At 50.3% G+C, this 18,683-nt stretch overlaps 2 protein-coding genes and 1 pseudogene across 2 annotated transcripts; 1 reads left to right on the top strand and 2 right to left on the bottom strand.

Moving 5' to 3' along the window:
* Positions 1-5,561: 5,561 nt before the first annotated feature.
* On the top strand, positions 5,562-6,942 carry LOC120710172 (annotated as a pseudogene).
* A 4,283-nt stretch (positions 6,943-11,225) lies between these two features.
* On the bottom strand, positions 11,226-12,802 carry LOC120707955 (UDP-glycosyltransferase 88B1-like). Its single transcript, XM_039993015.1, has one exon. The coding sequence runs from the start codon at positions 12,794-12,796 to the stop codon at positions 11,378-11,380; it is 1,419 nt and encodes a 472-aa protein (XP_039848949.1). The 5' UTR covers positions 12,797-12,802; the 3' UTR covers positions 11,226-11,377.
* A 3,471-nt stretch (positions 12,803-16,273) lies between these two features.
* Positions 16,274-18,032, bottom strand: LOC120707956 (anthocyanidin 5,3-O-glucosyltransferase-like). The gene has a single exon (XM_039993016.1). It carries the CDS (start codon positions 17,907-17,909, stop codon positions 16,494-16,496), a length of 1,416 nt encoding a protein of 471 aa, XP_039848950.1. The 5' UTR covers positions 17,910-18,032; the 3' UTR covers positions 16,274-16,493.
* Positions 18,033-18,683: the final 651 nt, after the last annotated feature.

Here is an 18,683-nt window from a genome sequence, read left to right as displayed (position 1 = left end):
CGGTGGCGGTAGGGGAGGCTCAAGCCCCCCTGACCCACCGTTCCTTCCGCCCCTAGGCGCGACTCACTGAAGGGTCGCGCTACATATTTTGGTGCGACCAACCTGCCACGCTGGCAACTCAGCTGACCTGGTAAGGCCGAGTCGTGGCACATACTTTGGCGTGACTCTTTAGCGAGTCGTGCCGTGCGGCGTGGCGCGACACTTAAAGAAGTCGTGCTATCCGGCGTGGCGTGACTCTTCAGGGAGTCGCGCCGTGTGGCGTGGCGCGACTCATCTTAATAAACGATCACCTCTTCTTCCTCCTCTGTTTCTTCCCCCGGCCCTCCCACCCAACTTCTCCATGGCACCGCCCCTCCCCCCATTAAATCCACTCTATCCTCCACATCCATGGCACGAACATTGGCATCATAAACTTTTCAACATAAAAAAGAATTATGTGCCATGTTTGGTTTGGGGTGAAAAAAATTTCGCGAAAACTTTTTGCACCATTGACCACCAATTTAGAGTATTAAATAAAGTCTAATTACAAAACCACCTTCAGGACTCCTAGTAAATTCGCGAGACTAATCTAATAAGGCCTTTGACGCACGATTAGGGCATGGCTACTGTAGCATCACTGTAGCAAATCATGAATTAATTACCGTCATTAGATTCATCGCGAATAGTTACACCCTGTCAGACCCGGGACAGCGGGACTGCCCACGGGCACGGAATATTCTATAGTAGGGAGTAGCACATGGATATGCCCTACCTTTTTTGTATCTACCCGAATAGGAGTAGAATTAGTTGACGTACTCGGAAACCAGCCAAACCCCTCGGACTAGGATCCTAACAGAAATCGACCAGGACTTTCCATGTAATCCTGTTCCCCCGGATTATATAAGGGCGAACAGAGACTCCCTCAAAAGGGACGAGACATATCGAACAACACCTAAGAAAATATAAACCACCACATATGACGTAGGGTATTACGCTCCGACGGCCTGAACCTGTCTAAATTTTTGTGTTCCTTGCACCATCGCCTTCTGATCTCGGCGAGTCCCTACTCATAATCACTCTCCTCGGGATACCCCTCGGAGAACCCGACGGTAAAACACCGACAGCTGGGCACTAAGGCAGTGTTCGTTGCTGCCAAATGATCAAAGATATTGGAGAATTAGAGACTCAAACTTGGAGACGCAACAATCATAGGATCTAAGAACTACTGACATATAACAAGCAAGCTCATGACAACCTGATGCGATGCGCAGTGGAGGTCTTGATCAGGCTTACGTTGAAATCGCATGTGTAGCGACGCGTAGACCGTAGGTCGTGGCCTCTTTTTCTTTCCCTTTCTGCAAACTTCATGTTCATTATCAAATCATAAGTTTATCTGGTAACCAATAGAATCGCCAAAATAAAATTTTATGACCAAAACACACTTGACATGTTAAAGATAATCCTGATGCCCAAATTCATTTGGCTAATCACATTGAAGAAAAACTGCTAGTGGCTCTCAGCCTACATGCTGGAAGGGGAAACTAAGAAAAATGATAACTGGCTCTCGTTTTCTATCTATAGCGAACATTTTTGCAAGCATATTAAACTATCACTTAACATAATTTATGGTGAAAAATCTAATTCAGTCTGCTCATGAACACCACTTTTTAGAAGAAAAACTTTCTAAGAAAAAAATCATTCAATTATGTCGAAGTACCACCTGAATTTCTGCATTTCTTAAGAACAATTACCTTCATTGTACAGATGGCAAAATATCTTGAAAAATATTGAATGTGTAATATGTTTTTTGCTTATTGGAGATGTCGTAATGTTACATTACCGACTGAGTTAGCAGGCCATCGTGGTCATTTGAACCTTCGCCTCCATTGGTAACTGAGACATGGAGAAAACGTTTGTTGTTAGACGGATTTAAAGATAATTAAAAATTTAAGTCCACATATTTTGCCCACTCGTAGTGGCTTCTGTAGAGCAGTTTGCTAACCTCCTTACCACTAAATCTATACATGTAATCTGTTCAGATCAAATCATAGACAAAAATTGAATGTACAAACCAGTTCTCGATGTCAAAGAAATCTACCCTGCGTATGAGACAGGAACTAAAATGCACACTAAGCAATACACAGAAATGAAGACGAAGTTTGAGAAATATTGGAAAATCTCATACTCAAATTGCATACTAGTTATACTTGATCCTCGATTCAAGTTTGGATTTGTTGAGTTTCGATTAAACAAGATTTTTCGAGACATGGCTAGTTTTCATATTGATTAAGTAGGTACAACTATAAAAAATTTGTACAACGGATACTCATCTCATTTGAAATGGGGGAGTCTTTTAATTCTACTGCTCAAGAAGATGAGATTGCAAGTTGAGAAAAAGTTCACTTGTATGGCAATTTATTCCTGTGTGATAATGATAGCTTTGACATGTTACACTGGTAGAAGATGCATGCACCAAAATATCTAATTCTAGCTGGTATGGCTCGTGATGTATTGCCTGTAACAACATCTACTGTTACAGCCGAGTCTGTATTCAGTACGGGTGGGCGAATCATTACTGACCATTAGTTGAGTCGCGCCACGCCAGACGGCACGACTCCGTCAAGAGTCGCGCCACGCCGCATGGCACGACTCGCTGAAGAGTCACGTCAAAACATGTGGCGCGACTCAGCCTTGCTAGGTCAACTAAGCTGCCAGCGTGGTAGGTTGGTCGCGCCAAAGCATGTGACGTGACCCTTTAGTGAGTCACGCCATGAGTTTTGGCATGACAAAAGGCTGGTTTTTGAAAATTTAAATCAAGACAGATTATTATTAAAAAGTTAGATTAAAAAGAGTTAAAATTAAAAAAAATTCCCGATCTCCTCCGCTAGTCCGCTCGCTCCCCTTGGTCGCCGCTGAGCTCCGCTCCCCCGCGCACTTCTACGGGCCTCGCCCGCCAGCGCCTTGGTTTCCTTCTTCTGCCTACCGTACCTTTACTCCAAGCCTCCTGCCCCCCACGTGGCGCTGGCGCTCCTTCACTTGCCCCGCCTACCGCATTTTGTTCCGCTCCAGGGATGATTAGCAATGCTCAAGTGGGATTTGTTTTGCCCGCACAAATAAATTCTTCCGTAATGGTTACTTTTTTTTTTTTTGACTCGTGAGAGTCATGGGTCTTTCACCTGGTTGCATAGGGCAACGCATAGCATGAGCCCTGTTTCCATAGAGATACATACTTGACAACTGACAGAATGACAGCTTCATACGTTCAGCAGGCAAAGAACTCAGGTCTTTGTTTACATGCACGGTATAAAGTTTGTGAAAGAAAATCTTTGCACATTTGAAGTATTAAACATAGACTAATCACAAAATTAATTATAGAACTCGTCTGTAAACTACGAGACGAATTTATTAAGACTAATTAATTTTTCATTAGCACATATTTGCTGTAGTTTTACTGTAGCAATTTATTGCCTAATTATAGCCTAATTAGACTCATTTGATTTGTCTCGTAATTTACAAGCAAATTATGCAATTATTTTTTTATTTTTTCTAGATTTAATACTCAATGCATGTGTCGCAAGATAGTTTTGGAATTTCAAATTTTGCATCTAAACACAACTCAGGCAAAAGCACCGCATGCATGCCTAGCATGAGGCAATTGTGCTTGTTTACCTTCTTCGTGCTATGACAACTGAAAATGCATGCGCGTACGGATCATGGCCTCCTGGGCGGTCCTGAAGAGATCATTAAACTTGTTAGGGCAGTCCTAATGGGATATTAATTGTAGTTTCTATCTCTCTTAAATGCATTGACAATTCATCATTTTGCTGATGTGGCAAGAGAATTAATGGAGAGAGATTAGAAAAGAGAGAAACGGTTTCTTCCTCAAGAAACCAAGTCCTTGCTAGAATCGATGCATGGAGAAACCATCTACTTCGTGTTGGGGAGAGACTACTGGTTTCCACCGCTCTCCCCTCGGACCGATTGCTCCGACGCCCGCCTTCGCGTGAAATCCTTCCCTACGAGAGTGCTACGTGCGCACAGGGGCGGATCTAGCGTGGGGGCTGGGGGTGCGCCAGCCCCCCCTACGTGCTTGCACGTCAAGGAAAAGTAGGGGAGGAATGAGGGGAAGAAGAAGAGAAGAAAGAAGGAGAGGGGGGGCTGGAGGAGGAAGAAGGATGTCAGCCCCCCCTGTCTATGAATCCTGGATCCGCCACTGCGTGCGCAATCGACGCCTGCTGCCGCGCCAAATCCTCTCTTCCTCCAAGCACCCGCCGCCCCCGCGGCCGCCGCGCGCGCACCCGCACCCGCACCTACCGCCCCACGCGCACGAGTGCCCACCCCCGCGGGGGTCCCTCGATCGGGCCTTGCTGCTGCGTTGCCGGTGCTCCTGCTGGCTTTTTTTTTTATGGCACATCAGCTGGCCTTGAGATGGACTGACATAAACGTATATGTGTAGACCACTGTGTCACATGCACAACTAATCTATATATTTTTAGTGTATTTAAGTTGCCCTTTATAGAGAAACTGCTATAGAAATCATGGGTTGGAGAAGATAGTTTCTAAGAATTATTAATTGTGCTATTTTTCTCTTGAAAACATTATACAGAAACTGTCCATTGGGACTGCCCTTAGCTTCCTTGGGGCTTGATTGCATTGCAGCGCCGTGCCCGCAAAATTCGGGACCCTGTACCAAATATAGAGCGGGGCTTTTCACTTTTCAATCTAGAAAAATAGAACAGTAATAATGTAAAACTTAAATCTATTATTTATTCAGCTCTTGGCACATGATCTCTACTTAAACAACATAATTCTTTTAATACTATTTGAAATAAAATCTTCGATCCTCTTCACCATTCCGAGATCTACGCCAACTGAACCATCCCGTGATCCACGAGCCGACAGCCGTGAGCCTCCGAGACCTCGGTGTGGCGAGCATCTGCATGCTCCGGGCATTCCGGGATACTCGTGGGCCGTGGAAGACCTTCCCGCAGCATCCCCCTCTGAGCGTGGTTACTAATGTCCCCTCTACCGGGACAGCCTCGCCAACAGACTCTTCCTCGCCCTGTCCGAACAGATGTGCGAATCCCAAGGCATTATCGTGAACAACTTCCGCGCGCCACCGATGCCATCGCAATCAATGTAAAATTATTATTTACTAAAAATTATATATATATAATTCTTGTCTATTAAATTTTTTAAAACGCGTGCGTATCTAGTGAGAGCAACATCTAACAGATTGAGAGCAACTCAGGCAAGAGCCAAAAATAGCAAGAAGCAATTGTGCTTGTTTTGCCTTCTCCAATCTATGACAACTGAACGTGCATGCGTGTGCGGATCATGGCCTCATGGGTGGTCCTGAACAGATCATCAAACGTGTTAACGCTCTTGGCGGTGAGCATGTCGGTAATGTTCTACTGATGCCGTGCATGACGATGGGGTAGGTAGGACCCGTGGTCCAAAATGAAGCCCGGACAGGTATATAAGGGAAGCCAAAGTGCCGTACAGTACAACAAGTCACAACAGCATTCGCGCCATCTTGTCGCTCAAGAAAGCCCCCGGGCAGCAGCGGCCACCAGACAGAAATGGCGAGCCACGACAAGAAGGCAAAGAAGCACGTGGTGATCTACTCCCCGGCGTCGATGAGCAGCCACTTGGTCTCCATGGAGGACCTCGGCGAGCTGCTCGTGGCGCACGGTCTCGAGGTCACCGTTGCGATTGGCGGGCGGACCGGGGACGAGGCCGCCAGATCATTCGCCGCCGCGCACCCCGAGCTCTCCTTCCGCCGCCTCCCGTCCGTGACGCGCCCAAGCAATGTGCCCGCCCACGACTTCGTGGCACTGACCTTCGAGCTCGCCCGCGCCTCCAACTCCGACCTCCGCGAGTTCCTCCGTGCCGCCCCCAGCCGCCTTCGTCCTCGGCTTGTTCTGCGGCAGTGCCGTGCACGTCGGCGCTGAGCTCGGCATCCCGACCTACTTCTTCTTCACCTCGTCCATCTCCGGCCTGGCGGAACTGCTGCACCGTCCCGTGATCCACGAGCGGACAACCGTGAGCCTCCGAGACCTCGGTAGCGAGCGTCTGCACACTCCGGGCATCCCCAGGATACCGGTGGAAGTCCTCGACCGGGACAGCCTCGCCAACAGATACTTCCTCGCCGTGTCCGAACAAATGTACGAATCCCACGGCATTATCGTGAACAGCTTCCGCGCGCTGGAACCGCGGGCCACCGACGCCATCGTGAGCGGCCTCTGCACGCCGCCGGGGCGTCGGACGCCACCGCTGCACTGCGTCGGCCCGCTGATGAAGCTGGACAAGGCCGGCGCGAACCGGCACGAGTGCCTTGCGTGGCTCGACGCCCAGCCGGACGCCAGCGTCGTGTTCCTCTGCTTCGGCACCATGGGCCGGTTCAGCGCGGAGCAGACGAGGCAGGTGGCGAGCGGGCTGGAGACGAGCGGGCAGCGGTTCCTGTGGGTCGTGCGCCGCCCGCCCGGCGAGGACGGCGCGGGGAAGCTTGCGGACCCCGACCTGGACGCGCTCCTCCCCGACGGCTTCCTGGCCCGCACCAAGGGGAAGGGGCTGGTGGTGCCGGCGTGGGCGTCGCAGCGGGAGGTGCTGGCCCACGCCGCGGTCGGCGGCTTCGTGACGCACTGCGGGTGGAACTCGGTGCTGGAGGCGATCGTGGGCGGCGTGCCGATGCTGGCGTGGCCGCTGTACGCCGAGCAGCGGATGAACAAGGTGTTCCTGGTCGAGGAGCTGCGCCTGGCCGTGGCTCTGGAAGGGCACGACAAGGAGGCGGTCGGGGACGAGGAGGTGGCTGCGAAAGTGAGGTGGCTGATGGAGTCGGACGGCGGCAGGGAGCTCCGGGAGCGGACACGGGCGGCCATGCGGCGGGCGAAGGAGGCGCTGAGCGACGGCGGGGAATCCAGAACAGCGCTGCTGGAGCTCGTAAGCCAGTGGAAAAGGTGAAAATACTTGCCAACTGGGCATGGACTGCTAGTCCAGTCAGGTTAAGTGGTCGTAAATAAGTGGCGGACAGTCATCAGCCACGGCGCTTTTTTTTAAAAAAAAGCAATCGGCAAAAATTTCATCAGGCATCTCTATGTTCATAGAGAAGAAACATACTACAATAAAAATGGAGTTTCTAATTGGCGAGCACGTGCCATGCTGCTTGCGAGGGAGCGATCTCCGACCAGCCAGAACTTTCCTTTTTTTTTTTGGAGAGTTTCATTTTCTGCAATTTTCTATTTGTGGAAAGCTACAAAGTTATGTATATAAATTTCGTGTATAACTTTTATGTCCAAACCGTTTTAGAATATCTTTTCAGTGAAATTGTTGTTAGAGAAGTTTTGAACAAACGTTTAGGCATAACATATTCTTATAATTCTTAGAATAACTTTTTAATGATAACCTTTCATCACAAGTTCATATGAGACTAGTGCCAACAAAATTTACAAGTAAAATTATAATGAAACATAATCTTTCTAACCTAACTTTTATAAATAACTAGTAATCAACATTATCGTAAATTTATATACACAACTTATTCTGCACAACTTTGCGCATAACTCTTTTCTAGAAAAACTTTTCAAACACATGAATTTATTAGCCATCTAGCTAGTGATTGTAGCTACCCACATGTTAAATAAGAAGATACGGGTAAATGAAAGGAGAGAAAAAGAATGAAAGGAAATATTTCGTGTACTAATTATTTACCCATGCTAATGACTGTAGCTACCACGTGTTGAGAAGTAAAAATAAAATAGAAATTGAAGGGAAAGAAAGGAAAAGGGAAATGAACCTTAAATACGTGGAAGGAAATCATTAAGATGGATCTAAAAGCCAGGGGCGGAGAGAGGGGGGGCGGACAGGGGCCTGGCCCCCCATGAGCCCCAAATTTCTATTACAAATTTAAATTTTGATTAAATTTTTATAGAAATTTGTATGATTGGTCCCCCCCTAATAATGAAAAAAACGACATCCTGGCTCCGCCCCTGCTAAAAGCGGTACGTGTCGCGTGCCAGCAATAGCTCCGGCGAGCTATCGCTGTATTGGATTTGCGCAATAAAAAGCATGAAAGAGACACGGATCTCGATAATCAAAATTCAGGTGAACGGGAGCTTTCCTTCTCTTGCTCAGCATCCGAACGACCTTGTCACAAGATTCTGATACCAGTGAGCACCAACTCGACGGACGGGGACACGAGGAAGAGAAACGCAGCACTCGTGTCGGACCGGAAGTCTGCTCCTGTGCCGTGGTACTCTCGTCTGATCCTTTCAAATTTTAGATTATTGGAAAGTGAGCTCCAATAAATATCCTATACTCTCCCTTTTGGCAAAGGATGTGCTTGCTATTCCGGCTTCCACGGTTTTTTTCAGAGTCAGCTTTTAGCACGGGTGAACGTATTATAGATCCTCTCCGCTACAGTCTATCAACTAGCACGGTTGAAACTTTGATTTGCCCGCAAAGTTGGCTACAAACATCTTCTCAAAGTAAAGTGAGTGCAAGAGAGGTCGCTGAAGAGATTCAAACCTATGAGGAGATTAGAGAATGTATAGTTTTATAATTGAGTAGAAGTGCTGCCTTATGTGTGTCATAATTGCTAACATTATTCTTTCTTTATTCAGAAATTTCTTTCGAAGGACTGCGTAGATAACCAAGAGATTGGTATGTCCCTTTGTTGTATCAGTGAATTGCACTGTGGTGATTCAATTTTCTCCAATGTATTAGTTCCTGTACTTCTGAATTGGATAGCAGCTTGGTAGTTTTTGTGCTAATCTAAGTTTGCCTTCAATTATGTTTACAAGATAACGATTTCTAAACTGGTAGCTTATGTAACTTGTCTTTTTTTTTGTTTCAGATTTCATTGAGCTTGGAGGATAGCGATTTCTAACAAGGCGTGTATTGTGTTTCTCACAGGGTAAGGTGATTGATTCTATAGGGTCCAAATCTGAAACTTAGGTCCATTTGGAAGTTCATTTTTGCACTCACTTTGGAGGCAAAAATTCCCATTAGAATGTGCTCTATTTCTTACATTCTATTTCAATGTTGGTTGATTCCCTTTTGATATATACCACATGCGATAATGCATGTCCACACTAGTTTCCTTTTGAAATGGTACATATGGATTTTCCTGATCTGAATCTGTATTCCTTATTTTTCTGCAGATTTGACTAGGTTGGAAGCATAGCGTTTTCATGCAACTATGGAAAAGAAGTTAATGGTTATGCTGGCCCAAACTCCATAGGCTACCGCAACTGGCCTCATTGTGTTATCAGTTTGATTTTTTTCTTGGAGCTTATATATGTTAATTGATCAATTATTTTTCTTTTTATTTCTTGTTCAATCCATGTTAGTGTATTGCTGCAGCTGTAAAGCGGCTGACCAAGTATTCCTGCAGAGACATGGCACTCGAATAGTCTGATGTTATGCTTTCACATGGCAAGAATATTTCTGTAGAAATTAAACTTTTTTTTTGTCAATGGACTCAGATATGCTGATTTGCAAGTTCAGAATTTAGGATGGTGACTACTGTATCTGGATCACCACTTTCTTGCTCTTCTTAACTAGTTTTGCACATGCGGCAAGTTAGTTTTTTTAGAAGGAAAATGTATTGACCTTAGCGCATTACACCGGTTCTTTCACAAACAGGACAAAAAAAAGAAAATTACAAAGAAGTCCAAAGCTCATGTTCATCTTCCTCGAAGCCTTCAGAGATCCGTTCGTCACCGCCGCCGAAGCCGCTTCCCAATCGTCGTCGGGCACCAGAGCCAATCTCCACAAGGTGGAGGCCGCAGAGGAGGACTTACTTCTAGGCAAATCAGCCGAGTACACTGCATCCCAAGCGCATCGGCCAACTCCCGTACCCACGACGCATCCTTCGATTCCACCGCCGGCAACCCGAGCAAAGCTCAGATTTTCACCAAAGATTATCTTCCTCGAGATTAATAGGGTCAACAGCATCATCATCTGAAGAAGACGATGCGCCGGCCCTCGACTCCTGGACAGGTCTCCCCAGCCTCTCTGGTGACGTCGAAGTAGATCGCCATCGGAGATCGGAAGAGGCTGGGAGAAATTATTCCGCTGCGCCGCCGTCGCTTCCGCATCTCCGGCGTCGCCAGGAAAAGCAAGTCGCAGAGGAGCCACACTCCTCCGGCAAAACCTAACTCCACCGCCAAACATCGACGGCGAGCAAACCCTAGACCTAGGTGGCCTCAACTAAGACCCTACGAAGAGAGGCGATCTGTTGAAGAAACGGACCCCGCTCCTCGTCACCACCGGCAGCGAGGCCGGAGGCGAGGGAACGGGGGCCGCAAACGGTGGCGGCGGCGGCGTCGCCCCTCGTCTCCTTTCTTTCGCGAGAGGAAAGAATAAAGGCGTCGGTCAAGAGGGTTTAGGTGTCATATGCGGCAGGTTAGTTATAGCAGCAAGCTTAGTTTATGGCCAACACACCACGTAACAACCTGCATAACCCGAGCTGAGGGGGCAGCGGCTGATATTTTTTTACCCACTAAAGGTGGCCAACCGGGCCGCACGGCACGGGCACGCTGGGGCACGGTGGCGCCGCCGTGCCGTGCTGCGTAGTGCCGCCGTGCCGACATCCTGGCCCGGGCACGTCCCGGCGAGGGCACCGGCGTGCCGTGCCGTGCCGTTGGGCACGCCGGGCCCGAGCGGCGCGGCGGTCTGCGCGGAGCGGCGGCGGACGACCGGCGACGGCGGCGGCCGGGGGTGATGGCGGAAGCGGTCGGCGAAGGCGCGGACAGAGGCGAGCGAGCTGAGGTCGAGCCGTCGAGGGGATGCAGACCTGCGTGCCGCGCCGTCTCGGCTCCGGCCGTCGATGTCGCTGAGGAAGGGATGGAGGGAGGACCGGAGGAGAGAGGAGGCTCGATCGGCGGCGACCGGGGGAGCAGCGCTGCGGCGGCGGTTGGGAGGGGCGGAGCAGCGCTACGGCGGCGGCGGCCGGGAGAGGAGCGGCGAGAGAGAGAGAGTGGCGGCGCGAGGGAGAAGAGGGAGCGGAGCGCGAGAGAGAGAGCGGAGGCTGTGCGCTTAAACGGGCCGCAAACGTGCCGGCCCACTAACCGGGCTGGGCCCGTGCTAGTGTCGCGGGCCGCTTTGCCGGCCCAGGCACGACCCGGTGCTTGGCACGGGCACAGCACGGGCCCGAACTGCCACGGGCCAGGCCGTTCTCGGGCCGTGCTTTCTCGGGCCGTGCCCGTGCTAGCCCAACAGGCCAGTTGGCCACCTATATTACCCACAAACCAGCCAACCCAACCCGCACCAGAATAATACCAAACCGGCCAGCAACCCGTGCAATACCAGACCAGCCCGCACCAGCGACGTTCCCATGGCCTGGTTTGGAAAGAAACCAGAAACCGGGATGACCGGACCATGAACAGACTCGCTTTCAATCGTGCGCCGAAATCTCCAGGCTGTTCATGAAGTCAAGGAGCGCCGCCAATGACGACCCGCCGATCTCCAGCGCGGCGGCGGCCATATCCTTCGCCACCGCCGTCCTCTCCCTGAGCTCCTTCCCCTTCTGGGACTCCATGACCAGCCTGACCTTGGCCTCCACCTCCTCTGCCTTCACCATGGCCTCGTCGTAGCCCTCCATCACCGCCCCCAGCTTCATCCCCTCCGCGACGAACACCTTGTTCAGCCGCTGCTCCGCGTACATCGGCCAGCAAACCATCGGCACCCCCGCCGTGACCGCCTCCAGCGTCGAGTTCCACCCGCAGTGCGTCACGAACGCGCCCGTCGAGCGGTGCCGCAGCACCTCCACCTGCGGCGCCCACGTCGGCACCACCAGCCCGCGCCCGCGCGTCCTGTCCAGGAACCCCTCCGGCAGCAGCGCCTCCAGCGCCGCCTCGCCCCGGCCCTCGAACCGCTTCGTCGAGTCGGCGTCGGGCGCGACGGGGGCGCGCACGGCCCAGAGGAACGCGTGCCCGCTCCTCTCGAGCCCCACCGCGATCTCCCTCAGCTGCTCCGCCGGCACCGAGCTCGCGCTGCCGAAGCAGAGGAAGACCACGCTCCGCGCCGGCTGCGAGTCCAGCCACGCCAGGCACTCGTGCTTCCCCTCGCCTCCTCCCCTCTCCTCGCCGACCAATGGGCCGACGCAGAACAGCCTCGGCACGGGCTCGCCGGGGCGGGGGCGCCCCTCTTGGATCGCCTTCACGGCGCGGGGCTCCAACCACTCGAACGTGTTCGCCAGTATGCCCTTCGCTCTGGGCAGCTGCTCAAAGAGGCCAATGGTGGCCTTGTACTGCTCGTTGCGAGGACCGAGCAGGACCTCCGGCAGGTCGGAGGCCGGCACCGGGTGGACGCCTGGGAAGCGCAGCAACGAGCGGCCCATGTCCCCGAACGAGACGTCGGGCCGCATGACGGGGATGTGCAGGTAGGCGGCAAGCGGCGAGGCGCCCGACGTGAAGAACAGGTAGGCCGGGAGTCGGAGCTCCTCGGCGGCGTCGAGCGCGCACCCGCAGAAGAAGTCGAGGACGAGCGCCTTGACGGACGGCAGGGACCGCACGAACGCGAGGAGCGCGGGGTTGGTGGCGCGGAGGTCGGCGATGAGCGTGATGAAGGGGTCGGCGTCGGGGTCGGCCTCGTCGCCGGAACGGGCGGTCGCCGGCGGGAGCAGGTGGAAGGAGACGGACGGGTAGGAGGCGGAGAGGCGCTCGACGGTCTTACGGGAGTCGCCGGACGACGGGACGTCGGCGATGGCGACGGTGACGGGGACGCCGTGGCCGGCCAAGCGGCCGGCGAGCTGAACCATGGGGTGGAGGTGGCCCCGGACCATCCATGTGTACAGCACCTCGGCGCTGCTCATTTTCTGTACCTGTATGTGCCAGTGATCTATGTGCGCTCAGATCAATGGGGGTTATATATGGTGGCTGAGTGGTTGCCGTGATGTTTCGTGGCGTGGTCGTCGCTCTGCTAGCAGACGGGCAGAACGGCAGCAGCCAGGTAGTCAGCAGAGTCCCATCAGAACGGCAACGCCTCCTCGTCGACAATGAGAGGCGGCTAAGACTGAAGATTTGCCACCTTTATCAGCCGACAGGGAAAATGGACACGGTGACTCGAGGAGGTGATGTCTGTTCTACGTGGGAGATGGGCTGCGTGTGGATTTTAGATGCCAGGTGTTACATGATATTTGAGGTACTGAATTTTTCTGGTCTCACCTCCTCAGCGGAAGTTGGTTTAGTGTTTTCTCACATAATAATTAATTAGTCTGCAGGACAAAAGAAGGCGTTGCGATTAAGAAAAGATTACATCAATCCTTCAATTGATTCCGTAAACCACTCTGCATTTTGTAATTGCCTAAAATTCAAACAAAAAGTAAGTGGAAGGTTCATACGAAGAATGGATGCTTACCAAGCATCTAAGTTAAAAAAAATGAAGGATTGGAAGATGAACTGAACCCAGGGTTACATCCCATCCAATGCTCAAAGGTAACTGAATTGATTCCAATGTTATCTTGCCCCCATAAAACAAATTCTTTCTAGCTGACTGACATGAACATAGTGAGGGCCGAGGGCTCCATGGGAGGCCGGAGCGGAGCTAAAGCAGGTGGATCCACGGTTTTCTCGCTTCGCCGGTCCATCCACAAAAAGGGCTCCGGCTCTCCTAAAACCACCCTAGGAGCTGTTGATGGAGCGTTTGGTACTTTGGTGCCGCTCTTGTAAGAGCTGCCGGCGAAGTCAAAGCTGGATCCGCACCAAACGGGCGGAGTCCGGCTTATTTTGGTTTATTCACTCTTACATAATATTATTTAATTAGTCGAAATCAACCGGCTTTTTACCAACCGAATAGAGGAGGGTATTTTTTTTGAATGAATAGTGGAGGGTACTTGGTACAAAACTGCACCTGTGTGCTTTCTTGTACTACACACGAAGGGTACTCGGTACACGTAACTGAAAACCATGATTAGCATCTGATTGAAGTATTCGAGGTGAATGCATAAATAACATAAATCTAGCTTGCATTCAATTAAATTTGTATTTTTTAATAGTGTATATCATGAGATGCCTATCATGTTTGTCTCGCCTATCATTATTTTTTCGTGGTTCCGCCATTGTACACCTACACAAACCCACATCTATGAACTTAAACACATATTTCCTTACCTTTATATGCACCTCCAAGAGTGGTCCGGTAGATATTTAAATTGATGAAGTAGCCACAAATGTCTCCCTGTTGACAGACATGTCGCCTATAGCTGAAGTGAAATTACAAGCACACATGCTGATGCTGGGTTGGAGAGTCGAAGCGAAAGAATTCCACCACAATGAATCTCACATTTGGTTCATGGTCTTGCTTCTCCGTGCAATGCATATTCTTGTGAATCATAAACACTTCATGAAATTGTTTGCTAATTTGGCTATTACCATTATTGAAAGAGTGCTCGTGAGACAAGTTGAGGTAAGTGATTCGATAAACAAGTATTGGATGATTTTATCATTATTAGTAAGAAAAAAGAAACATTTTTCTTAGTTTCTTGAGGGGACCGGAGATTGATTATTTGAGGTGGCAAGCAAGGACTTAGTGAGAAAACAGTTGATTTTTTTGTAAAAAAAAGGAAAGAGCCAAAAACCCCTCAACAATGTCCTAGTAGATATTGGCATCAATTTCAGAAGCCATCATCACTTTATCTATTGCATCTTACTATTACTAATTGGAGGCTCCTTTTGAAGCCTTCAGGTGATGCCACCTAGGATCCTAGGTGGATAGTCTAAAAAAAAAAAGGAAAATTCTACAAATTCTCACAAAAATCAGAAACATCTAGCCATCAATTCGGCAACTTTAATCATAATAGCCATTAGATTTGTTATATTTTTCTAATAAATTACACACCTCTGCCATTATGAAAATAAACTAAAATAACCCCCTACACATGTATCTAAATTACCCACCTCTGCCATTATAAAAAATAATCTAAAGTATCCCCTTATCTTCATGTAAATTATACACTTATGCCATTTTAAAATAATATCAAATAACCCCCTAAGTTTTTGTATATATTATCCAATGATATCATAATAAAAAATTAAAATAAACCCCAAATCTGAATCAAAATTAAATTATTATAATAAAATCTTAAACACATCAATATAAAATTCTAAATTACTATTTCTATCATTATTAGTATATTAATTATGTTATTATTTATATAAAAATACTAACAATAATGGGTGTGTCACCATATATTCATGTATAAGAGAAAAGATAAGAATACCAATTTTCATATTGTTTACATAGCCCGAATAAAGTGTTCAATTAAATATATATCAAATATATATGGAATTATGATGCAAAATAAGAAAAAAATTATTAGTAACTAAACCTATCACATTTATTACAATTACATAATGATAAATATATATTTTTATAATACTAGATTAGAATATTTATTTGCTTAAAGAGAGCGTGAGATAGATAATTATTAGATATTTGTAACTAGCCCGTGCGGGAGCACGAGTTAATAGACTAGTTTTAGATAAAGGAATAGTAAATATCATGTGACACCCCGGCTCAGGGCTTAATAGGATTAATAGGATACTCATACCAACAAGTTGCAACTTATTTTCCGGAAGCCGGTCTCCAAAGAACTCCGAGGTTAAGCGTGCTTGACCCGGAGCAATTTGGGGATGGGTGACCGACCGGGAAGTTGTTCCCGGGTGCACATGAGTAAGGACAAAGTGTGTAGAAAAGACATGTGTTGATATATGAAGATAGTCTGTGTTCTAGTTAAACTACCAGATGTAAGCGGACCCGGCCTTAGGGAGGCAGGGCGTTACAGAATGGTATCAGAGCCGACTCTCACGGTTTCATGGGCACGTACGTGCGTAAGTGCGCGGGCATGAGCATGGGCGTGTGGGGGCGCAGATGCCACCGGTATGTGGACGGGCGCGTGGCGGGTCAGTGCGCGGGCATCTGGGATGCGCCGTTAGCACTGGACGCATGGACGTAGCACAGGAACCGTTGGCACTGGACGCACGGACGTGGCACATGGGCCGTTGGCACTGGACGTACGGGACGTGGCCAAGAGAGTACGTTCCTGGCTTGGGATTGACCGACGGGGACGTCGGTCTTTTAAGGAGGTGAGTATGTGACACCCCGGCCCAGGACTTAATATGATTAATAAGATACTCATACCAACAAGTTGCAACTTCTTTTCCGGAAGTCGGTCTCCAAAGAACTCCGAGATTAAGCGTGCTTGGCCCGGAGCAATTTGGAGATGGGTGACCGACCGAGAAGTTGTTCCCGGGTGCACATGAGTGAGAACAAAGTGTGCAGAAAAGATATGTGTTGATCTGTGAGGATAGTCTGTATCTTAGTTAAGCTGCCAGATATAAGCGGGTCCAGCCTCAGGAGGCGGGACGTTACATATCCCGACCTCTACAAAAATATATCCGGCCATTATTAAAAAAATCAGCACCCTTCAATGCAAAAACCAAACAAAATGGACAGATTAAAAGCAAAGCCTATTTACTTACATGACATCCATCAATTGCATTCTTCATAGTTCATTCTAAGTCGATCTTTTCTAAACCCCTCATGAACTCGCCAAGTTCAACGTAAGACGACCCACCTTCTTTGATGGCACCTGCAGCCATTTCCTTCGCCATCGCCATCCTCTCCCTGAGCTTCTTCCCCGCCTCGGACTCCATCACCAGTCGCACCTTAGCCTCCACCTCGTCCGCCGTCACCAACTCCTCGTCATAGCCCTCCACTGCCACCCCAACCTTCATCTCCTCCACCATGTGCACCTTGTTCAACCTTTGCTCCGCGTACAATGGCCAGCAGATCATCGGCGCGCCGGACACGATCCCCTCCAGCGCCGAGTTCCACCCGCAGTGGGTCACGAACGCTCCCACCGCCTCGTGCCGCAGCACCTCTGTCTGCGGCGCCCAGTTCTTCAGAACCATTCCTCTGTCTTTGGTCCTCTCCAAGAACCCATCCGGAAGCAACGCCTCCAGACCAGGCTCGGGAGAGTTTCTCTGCTCCACGCGGGAGCTCCGCACGGTCCACAGGAACCTGTGCCCTGAACGTTCTAGCCCGCGCGCCGTCTCCTCTAGCTGCGCCGACGAGAAGGTGCCCATGCTTCCGAAGCAGAGGAACACCACGCTTCGTTTCGGCTGCTCGTCCATCCACTCGAGACACGCGTGCCTCTCGCCGCTTTTGTAGGTGTCGCCACCGTCGACCAGTGGCCCGACGCAGTAGATTCTCGGCGTCGAGCTGCCGGGCCGGCAGTGGCCATCACGCAGTGTTTGCAGCGCCCTCGACTCCAGCCACTCGAAGCTGTTCACCAGAATGCCTGTGGCTTCCGGCATCCGGGTGATCTGGTGCAGCCGCACCCTGCCCACGTCGCTCTCCCAGTCCCGCATGCTGTCAGGCATGTCGAGGGCGCGGACCGGCGGCACGCCGGCGAAGCCCAGCGGCGCCTTGCCCATGTCCTTGGGCGAGGACGGCACTGCGCGGCGAAAATCCGGAAGCTGGAGGTAGACCGCGAGGTCGCCGGCCGCGGACGGGTAGAAGATGTACGCCGGGACGGCGAGCTCCGCGGCGACGTCGAGCGCGTCGGTGCAGAACATGTCGACCACGATGGCGTCGACGGCGGGGGCCTGCGAGCGGAGGAACTCCCGGAGCGCGGGGCTCGCGGCGCGGAGCGCGTCCAGGATGGGCATGATGGGGTGGGCGTGCCCCTTGTCGCTGGCGCGCGACGACGGCGGGATGGGGAGAAGGCGGACCGTGATGGAGGGACTGGCCGCGGCCAGGCGCGCCAGCGCGGCCGCCAGCACGGCGTCCTTCTCGGGCGGGTCGACGACGGCGATGGTGACGGCGACGCCGCCGCGGCGGAGCAGGGCCTTGGCTAGCTGCGCCATGGGGTTCAGGTGGCCCACGCCCAGGGAGGGGTACAGCACCACCGTCTTCTCCGCCATGGCCTTTCGTTCCTCACCGAGCTCACAAGATAGTCCAACAAGATCAATGGACACTACTCAGGACTCAGGAGTAGTGAATAAATAGAATCGCATCGACGAGCGACGACACAGTGTGCCCAGCCAGCACGCCTCGGAGTACTGTGGGTCAGTGGTCACAAGCACAAAGGAGCCGTGTGGTGGCTGGTCACTGGTGCTATTGTCCTATTATTCTCTTTCGACGGCCCAAACGCCCAAACATGATGTAACTGTGGTGCCCGGTCCGTTGTCCTGGTGCATCAGACGGGCAGCCAGAACACGTTTCGCTTCGTACTAGCAGAGAAGAAAGGGAAACTGATAGATGGCACTTTCATTTTTGTTGCTTCTTTGTTGCCGTTTTTTTGCTGCGTGAATTGAAGGCTAAAACCACACTTTTCTCTCTCGAAAACGCTAAAACCACACTTGCGTCAGCATATATTGAGGACCACCTAGCTTCCTGCTGAACTGCTGGTGGTGGGGATTTCTAGTTCGCGAGCGTGCACAAGGCACCAGGAGGCTTCCCAGGGATGGATCCCCGACGATTTTTTTTTTTGGAAATAATAGCATTACGGAAATAAATACTACTAGATTTGTAGAGTCATTTAAAACCTGCTAGAGATGTTTTTCTTTAAAAAATGATTTGGTTAATCTCTTGAAGATGCTCATCCTGGCTTGTTTTGTTTTGTTTTTGGCTAAAGCAAGATTCACCTACTTTTTCCAGTAAAGCCTCTTAACTTGTTTTATTACAGTGCTAATTTG

This window comes from Panicum virgatum, chromosome 5K (assembly GCF_016808335.1).
Source record: "Panicum virgatum strain AP13 chromosome 5K, P.virgatum_v5, whole genome shotgun sequence".
NCBI lineage: Eukaryota > Viridiplantae > Streptophyta > Magnoliopsida > Poales > Poaceae > Panicum > Panicum virgatum.
This window is presented reverse-complemented; position numbering and strand designations above follow the sequence as displayed.